This window comes from Diplotaxodon limnothrissa, linkage group LG15, assembly GCF_057381915.1.
Source record: "Diplotaxodon limnothrissa isolate DT_005_m linkage group LG15, D_limnothrissa_male_GT1.1, whole genome shotgun sequence".
NCBI lineage: Eukaryota > Metazoa > Chordata > Actinopteri > Cichliformes > Cichlidae > Diplotaxodon > Diplotaxodon limnothrissa.
Window position 1 is genome coordinate 264,973 of NC_140610.1, and position 8,123 is coordinate 273,095.

General features: G+C 48.7%; 2 protein-coding genes and 1 pseudogene across 2 annotated transcripts; all 3 read left to right on the forward strand.

Annotated features, from left to right (window-relative positions):
- The first annotated feature begins 3,507 nt into the window (after positions 1–3,507).
- LOC146616735 (uncharacterized) lies at positions 3,508–4,440 on the forward strand. The gene has a single exon (XM_085372769.1). The coding sequence runs from the start codon at positions 3,532–3,534 to the stop codon at positions 4,438–4,440; it is 909 nt and encodes a 302-aa protein (XP_085228895.1). The 5' UTR covers positions 3,508–3,531.
- A 1,196-nt stretch (positions 4,441–5,636) lies between these two features.
- Positions 5,637–6,569, forward strand: LOC146616736 (uncharacterized). Its single transcript, XM_085372768.1, has one exon. The coding sequence runs from the start codon at positions 5,661–5,663 to the stop codon at positions 6,567–6,569; it is 909 nt and encodes a 302-aa protein (XP_085228894.1). The 5' UTR covers positions 5,637–5,660.
- A 188-nt stretch (positions 6,570–6,757) lies between these two features.
- On the forward strand, positions 6,758–7,324 carry LOC146616737 (thioredoxin-interacting protein pseudogene; annotated as a pseudogene).
- The last annotated feature ends 799 nt before the right edge of the window (positions 7,325–8,123 follow it).

The following is an 8,123-nucleotide window of genomic DNA, read 5'->3' on the forward strand; positions in this document are numbered from 1 at the left end:
CTGTGCTTATTTGAGTTGATGTTCAGGTTCTTTAAAGGTCTTAAGCTTCAACTAGTGAGAGTGTCTAGATGATCCATGCTGAGGGAAAACTAGAACATAGAAGGAATTGCAATACATGCTTACAAAACACTTATATATCAGATCATTTTATATTAAGGTTTTAGTAGAGGTTCTTGGTTAAAACATTTATTTAGTAGAAGACATACACATAGTCTCAGTGAGCTTCTGGTCTGGTAAAAGGTCAGAAGTGCAACAGGTGAATTGAGAAAGAGCATTTGAGGACGAGACACAGATAGTAGGTGAAGAGGTGACACAAAGAGCATGTGAGGTCGTGACACACACACACATGAGTTAAATTTATTTAGAGGAGAGATTACTCATGTCTGGTTGTAACTGCAAAAGTGTCTCGGTAAAAGAGGAACCGTTCCTTGTTGTCTCGGCAAGAAAGAGGAACAAGACAAGAACTGAAAGGTAGACAGGAAGGGCTAGCCATGAAAATAGAAGATGATTTTCTGGGTGAAAAGTCATGATGGTGTTGATCTGATCTATGTATAAAATGTACCGGTGACGCATGAAGGGGCGTCAGTAAACAAACCCTGATGCTATAAAATATCTGTTCATGCTTTGATTAAGTCGAGGACTACTGGCTGTCTGCGTACAGAGTGTCTTCCCACACGTGTGTTCATTAAAATCATTGTTGGACCAAGATCCTCTGGACCATGGGTGGTGTGTACTCTCTTTCCTCAATTTTGAACCTTAACATTCTAGGCGCCATCCTGTGGACCAAACATGCAATTGAAAGATGTTATTTTCGCCGGTATAACTCCTTCAGACACTTTGTACCGCATTGAGCCAGCAGAGGGAGCACCTCTTGTTCAATCCCAGTGGCACAGCAGCTGCTCTGCTTCTGTGTGTGTGTGTGTGTGTGTGTGTGTGTGTGTGTGTGTGTGTGTGACAGAGAGACAGACAGAGAGAGAGAGAGAGAGAGACACTTGCTGTGTATTTAAAAAACAAGCGCTCAAACAAACCAAAGAGAACGACAGAGGCAGAAAGACACTGTTTTTTTTGTGGTAACCCATGAGGTCTTGCTATCGAATTGTACAGTGCATCCTGAAGCAAGGCCGAGCAGATGACATAGTGCTCCACAGGCCTGCTTCTGGTGCCTGCTCCTGTACCAACCTGCTGCAGAAACAGAAAAAGACAAGAAGTCACGTAAGATAAAACAAAGAAAATAATGTAAATACACACGGAAAGGATTTAAAGGAAGGGGGTGCCATAAACAAAAGTACAGTGAACAAAGGACGGGATGTCAAAAAAGACAGGGGGTGCCATAAAAAGATAAAGAGACAATCCTAATAAATGTATCTGACTCCAGCAATTTGCACTAAAATTTCTAGAAAGCTGGTTTTCTTTCTCCTGCTCGCCTTGTCTGAATATGGAGTAAACACAGAAAGACAAGAAAAAACAAGGGGAAAACAAAGAGAAAAATAGTAAGAAAACTAAAGATATGAAAGACAAGAAGTCACGTAAAATAGAAAGAAAAGCAGAAAAAGAAAAAGACAAGAAGTCAGAAAAAGAAAAGGACAAGCAGTCAACTTAAAAAAGCCCAAGTGGGAGGAGCTAACATGAGTATAAAAGGCCAAGAGAGGCAAACAGAAAACAGAGAGACAAAGACAAGACACACTGGGTCGGCCTGAAGAAGGCAAAAACATGCCGAAACGTCGCGAACGGCCCAGTGAATGCTAAATGTGCACTAAAACCCTAGATATGGGCAATTTTTTGAACCAGGGCAGGGACACCACCACCCGGCCCCATCGATGGCCCGTGCACCTCAGGCTACCAGCTTGCTGGTGGCCTGATTCTTTTCTTAACACCTAACCAGCCAGTGCCTCGTGGGGTTGGGGGTGCCCCTGCCCTCTATCTTACCCTAACCCTAACCACAGGGGGGTCCCTAACACAAAAAACGAAGACAAGAAGTCACGTAAGAAAGAAAAACAAGTAGAAAAAGAAAAAGACAAGAAGTCACGTACAAGAAAGAAAGATAAGCAGAAAAAGCAAAAGACAAGAAGTCACGTACAAGAGAGAAAGACAAGTAGTCAGAAAAAGAAAAAGACAAGAAGTCACGTACAAGAAAGAAAGATAAACAGAAACAGAAAAAGACAAGAAGTCACGTAAGATAAAACAAAGAAAATAATGTAAATACACACGGAAAGGATTTAAAGGAAGGGGGTGCCATAAACAAAAGTACAGTGAACAAAGGACGGGATGTCAAAAAAGACAGGGGGTGCCATAAAAAGATAAAGAGACAATCCTAATAAATGCTTCTGGCGTAGGATCTTGGTGCGGCCGTTTGCCTGGTAGGTGTGTTTGGCTATGATGGCAGCCTTGGGCACAACAATGCGGGAGCAGGTGTTCTCAAACTTCGCATTGATGCAGATCTCTTCGCCTTCACAGAATCCACGCCGGTCAATTTTTGCATTCAATGACACCTGACCGTCAGGGATGAACATGCAGGTGACTTTCTTCTCGGAGGGTCAGCGCTCGTTTGCATGTATTAGCTCTAGAATTGCCACAGTTATCCAAGTAACGGATGAGCGATCAAAGGAACCATAACTGATTTAATGAGCCATTCACAGTTTCACTGTACCGGCCGCGTGTACTTAGACCTGCATGGCTTAATCTTTGAGACAAGCATATGCTACTGGCAGGATCAACCAGGTAGCCCCTCAGGCGGCGGCAGCGGCGCGCACGCACGCGCTCGCTCGCTCGCTCGGGGCTACTGAGCCCTGTCGACCAGGGCGAGGCTTTCCGGATGCACGTGTGGACCGGGGCGAGGGTTCGAGAAACCGTGTTTGCCGGACGGGGCCCCGTCGCCCTCGCGGGGTGGGCAAACTCTGGGTTTGCCTACCCACTCTGCGACGAGGCCCGCCGTGGTATGACCACCGGGACGGACCGGGCGTCTCGGTCTCGCTACCGAGCGATCGCGTCTGGCGGGGGGGGGGGAAGCGTGGGGAGGACAGGGCGGGGTCCGAGAACCACCACCCCCTTCGACCTTCGCGCTGTAACCCCCGGCCAGCGCTAGAGGCGAGCCTGCGGGCCGGAGGAGCTGACCGCCCGAAGGCGCCGGCGAAGGTGCCGGGCCCGGCGGCAGCCCTCTGATGGCAGGCCACGTTTGCCAGTCGATCGGGGTGGGAGGGCACAACCCTAGAAAAAAACTTACCTGTTAAAATAAAGCCTGTATAAAGGAAAGAAAAAACTTACCTGTTAAAATAAAGCCTGTATAAAGGAAAGAAACAAAAAGGAAAACACTTATTCACCTGGGCTCGACTGAAGAAGGCACTTCTATGCCGAAACGTCTCGCGATAGCCCATTAGCTCTCAAACCCAAGACATGGGTAATTTTTGGAACCGCCGGGCAGGGTCTCCACCTCCCGGCCCCCATTGATGGACAGTGCAGTCAGGCCCTTGGTGGCCTGTTATCACCTAAACCCTAACCCCCTAACCAGACCCCCCTCCCCTCCGGCGGCCGGACATGCTGAAGTGTATCCCCCTGTGGCGCTGCAACCGCCACGTCGAGTCGGTGGACAAGCGGCATTGCAACTTGCAGACGGTTCCTGATGAAATATTTCGATACAGCCGCAGTTTGGAGGAGCTTCTCCTTGATGCCAATCAACTCAAAGAGCTACCAAAGCCTTTCTTCAGACTACTGAACCTCCGGAAACTTGGCCTGAGCGACAATGAGATCCAGAGACTCCCGCCTGAGGTGGCTAACTTCATGCAACTGGTGGAATTGGACATCTCCAGGAACGATATTTCTGAGATCCCAGAGAGCATTAAGTTTTGCAGGGCCTTGGAGATTGCAGACTTCAGTGGAAACCCCCTCTCCAGATTGCCGGATGGTTTCACTGAACTCCGAGCGCTCGCTCACCTGGCCCTCAATGATGTGTCATTACAGATGTTGCCCAATGACATTGGAAATTTGGCCAACCTGGTGACGTTGGAGCTCAGGGAGAACCTGTTGAAGTCTCTGCCCATGTCGCTCTCTTTCCTGGTGAAACTGGAACAGCTGGACCTGGGCAGCAATGAACTGGAAGTTTTGCCGGATACCCTCGGCGCTCTCCCCAACCTAAGGGAGCTGTGGCTGGACCGTAACCAATTGTCCTCATTACCACCAGAGCTGGGAAACCTTCGTAGGTTGGTGTGTCTGGATGTGTCGGAGAATCATCTGGAGGAGCTCCCGTCAGAGCTGAATGGCCTCCTGGCTCTCACAGACCTGCTGCTCACACAGAACCTGCTGGAGGTCGTCCCGGACAGCATAGGGTCTCTGAAACAGCTGTCCATCCTGAAGGTGGACCAGAACAGACTGACCCATCTGACTGATTCAATAGGCGAGTGTGAAAACCTCACAGAACTTGTCCTGACGGAGATAAGAAAGATCTAACCCAAGACATGGGTAATTTTTGGACCCGCTGGGCAGGGTCTCCACCTCCCGGCCCCCATTGATGGACAGTGCACTCAGGCCCCTGAAAGGGTGGCCTGCTATCACCATAATCCTAACCAGCCCGTGCCTCGTGGGGGTGGGAGATGCCCCTGCCTGGCCCTAAAACCCTAACCCTAACCAGGGGGGGGTTACAAGAAGTGCAGAGCTAGAACTAGTGTGGCTCCACTACACAGTCAGGACTGTAAAGTTAAGAAACCACTAATTCAGACTCAGGCCTTATATTTACTGTTCTTTGTGTCAGGACAAGAAGTGAAAAGTTGTTGGGTGGAAAAAGGAATGAATGAATACATGACTTTTGCACACAGATCTCATTAACACACAAAACACATCCCATCTGAGGCCAGACAAATGTGGACTGTGAAGGCTCTCTATTGCACATTTAACTGTTGTCAAAGTAACAGCTGAAAAAAATATATTTTGCTGTACCACTAGTGTAAAAAGTGAAATTAAAAAAGGAAAAAAGAAGAAGAAGAAAGGCAACCATTCAGTAGTTCTTGCCCTTTAAGGCTAATCAAAAATGGTGGAAATGTGCTTTTCCTCTCACACTTGACTTGTTGTAGTATGTTTGAATATGAGAAAATCATTAAAAAAAAGTTTTTGGGAGATGCAAAATCCATAAAAAAAAGGAGTAAAAAAAGCCTAAGTAAAAGGAAGAAAAATTAAAAGAAATGCTTACCTGCAATACCTGAAGAAAAAGGAGAGAAAAAAGTTAGAAAAAAGTGCTTACCTGCAAACCCTAAATAAAAGGAATTAAAGAAATGCTTACCTGCAACCCTAAAGGAAAAAACCTGTATAAAAGGAAGAAAAAAGTGCTTACCTGCAAAAACCTAAGTAAAAGGAATGTAAAAACTTAAATAAATGGCGGTGAAAATTAAAAGAAATACTTACCTGTAAAACCTGTATAAAAGGGAGAGAAAAACACTTACCTGCAACCAGTACTGACCTGAGCCAGCCTGAGGAAGGCACTACGATGCCGAAACGTCGCGATGGCTCATTGCAGATCGAACCCAAGACATGGGTAATTTTTGGACCCGCTGGGCAGGGTCTCCACCTCCCGGCCCCCATTGATGGACAGTGCACTCAGGCCCCTGAAAGGGTGGCCTGCTATCACCATAATCCTAACCCCCTAACCAGACCCCCCTCCCCTCCGGCGGCCGGACATGCTGAAGTGTATCCCCCTGTGGCGCTGCAACCGCCACGTCGAGTCGGTGGACAAGCGGCATTGCAACTTGCAGACGGTTCCTGATGAAATATTTCGATACAGCCGCAGTTTGGAGGAGCTTCTCCTTGATGCCAATCAACTCAAAGAGCTACCAAAGCCTTTCTTCAGACTACTGAACCTCCGGAAACTTGGCCTGAGCGACAATGAGATCCAGAGACTCCCGCCTGAGGTGGCTAACTTCATGCAACTGGTGGAATTGGACATCTCCAGGAACGATATTTCTGAGATCCCAGAGAGCATTAAGTTTTGCAGGGCCTTGGAGATTGCAGACTTCAGTGGAAACCCCCTCTCCAGATTGCCGGATGGTTTCACTGAACTCCGAGCGCTCGCTCACCTGGCCCTCAATGATGTGTCATTACAGATGTTGCCCAATGACATTGGAAATTTGGCCAACCTGGTGACGTTGGAGCTCAGGGAGAACCTGTTGAAGTCTCTGCCCACGTCGCTCTCTTTCCTGGTGAAACTGGAACAGCTGGACCTGGGCAGCAATGAACTGGAAGTTTTGCCGGATACCCTCGGCGCTCTCCCCAACCTAAGGGAGCTGTGGCTGGACCGTAACCAGTTGTCCTCATTACCACCAGAGCTGGGAAACCTTCGTAGGTTGGTGTGTCTGGATGTGTCGGAGAATCGTCTGGAGGAGCTCCCGTCAGAGCTGAATGGCCTCCTGGCTCTCACAGACCTGCTGCTCACACAGAACCTGCTGGAGGTCGTCCCGGACAGCATAGGGTCTCTGAAACAGCTGTCCATCCTGAAGGTGGACCAGAACAGACTGACCCATCTGACTGATTCAATAGGCGAGTGTGAAAACCTCACAGAACTTGTCCTGACGGAGATAAGAAAGATCTAACCCAAGACATGGGTAATTTTTGGACCTGCTGGGCAGGGTCTCCACCTCCCGGCCCCCATTGATGGACAGTGCACTCAGGCCCCTGGTGGCCTGCTATCACCATAATCCTAACCCAGGAGGGAAGGACCGCGCATTCCTCGGTCCCCCCCAGGGGGGACGGGGCCGTAACCAACGCCCTAACCCTAATGATGCGGGTGTCCGCGCTGAAGCTTCTGGGTCTGGGCTGCGCCAAGGTGGAGTACGCTAAAGGCAAGCAGCGGTGCCGACAGGAGGCCGAGTACCTCAGACATGAAACGGTCCTGCGGCTGCAAGACCAGCCCACAGACTCTGACGGCTCTGTGGTGTTGAGACCTGGCAACAAGTACGAGTACACGTTTGGATTCGAGCTCCCTCAGCAAGGGCAACTGGTGTCGTCATACAAGGGGAAGTTCGGCTACGTCCAGTACTGTGTCAAAGCCCTGATGGAGAGGCCGCAGCAGCCCGTGCTAGAGTGCAAGAAATGTTTCGAGGTGGAGGAGCCACTGGATGTCAACACCCCAGACCTGCTGTCTCCAGCAGGTGGCATGAAGCAGAAGAAAGTCACCTGCATGTTCATCCCTGACGGTCCCTGGGTACTGGAAGGCTGGTGCGTTCATAAAGATGGGACTGTGAGGCGGAGGAGGAGTTCAACGGCAATGCTCGCATGCTGCCGGTCGGCTGAAGTCCACCAGTGGGAACCGTGGAACTGTGGTCCACCTGTTAAGGACCAAACTTGAAAACAGGCAGAAGGTCTGAACTCCAGAGGAGGTTGGATGGAGAAGTAAAGGCACGAGTGTGGAGGTGGACTGAAATGTTGGTCGTTTGTTATGTCAGCTGCCTTCAACCTGCTTCATCGCTTATGAGTCTTCCTGCTCGTGCTCCTCAGACCAGAGATGTTGAGGCCCGATGGCACAGTGATATGCTGCATTTCTGAATAAGCTGCCCTTTCCAGAGACTCTCCATTTACAGCCACTATGACTTTGTTACTGGGCCGAGCACTGGCCTGCTGTGGCACCGTGGCTTTTTCTCATTGCACTCCAAGACTGTATTTTTACAGGACTACTCAAAAGGAAACATCCTTTTACCAGTCCACTCAGTTTGCATCGCTGTTACGAAATTGTTGGGAACACTGTTGCTTTTCAGAATCACAGCATGTAAATTTCTTCCTTAAATGTCAGTAGTGTTACCAGTGTTTGAAAAAAGTCCTTTATTCCTATATTGTTGCTTTTGACTCTCCTACTGCCCAGAAGACTCTGTTCAACTGAACAATGTTTTTGATGTGGAGATATGCAACTTCCACCAGTCACCACAGCTTGGTGACTGGTGCTAATTACTGCGAGTGCCGTCCATACCACACGCTCTCGATGGAACGCACTTTATCTGAGGATCCTTGTATCTGATCTGCAGTTGTCCCAGGCAACATTTCATTTAAGAGTTCCACTTCTGTGAATTCACAACTTCTGTTCTTTCAGGGCGCAGGGAAATCACTGTTAATGACTCATTTGTGAGAAAATATGTTTGTAATACGCTCTTGAT

Excerpts from the sequence above, each read along its gene's own strand:
- LOC146616736 (XM_085372768.1), top strand. The coding sequence starts at position 5,661 with ATGCTGAAGTGTATCCCCCTGTGGCGCTGCAACCGCCACGTCGAGTCG.
- LOC146616735 (XM_085372769.1), top strand. The coding sequence starts at position 3,532 with ATGCTGAAGTGTATCCCCCTGTGGCGCTGCAACCGCCACGTCGAGTCG.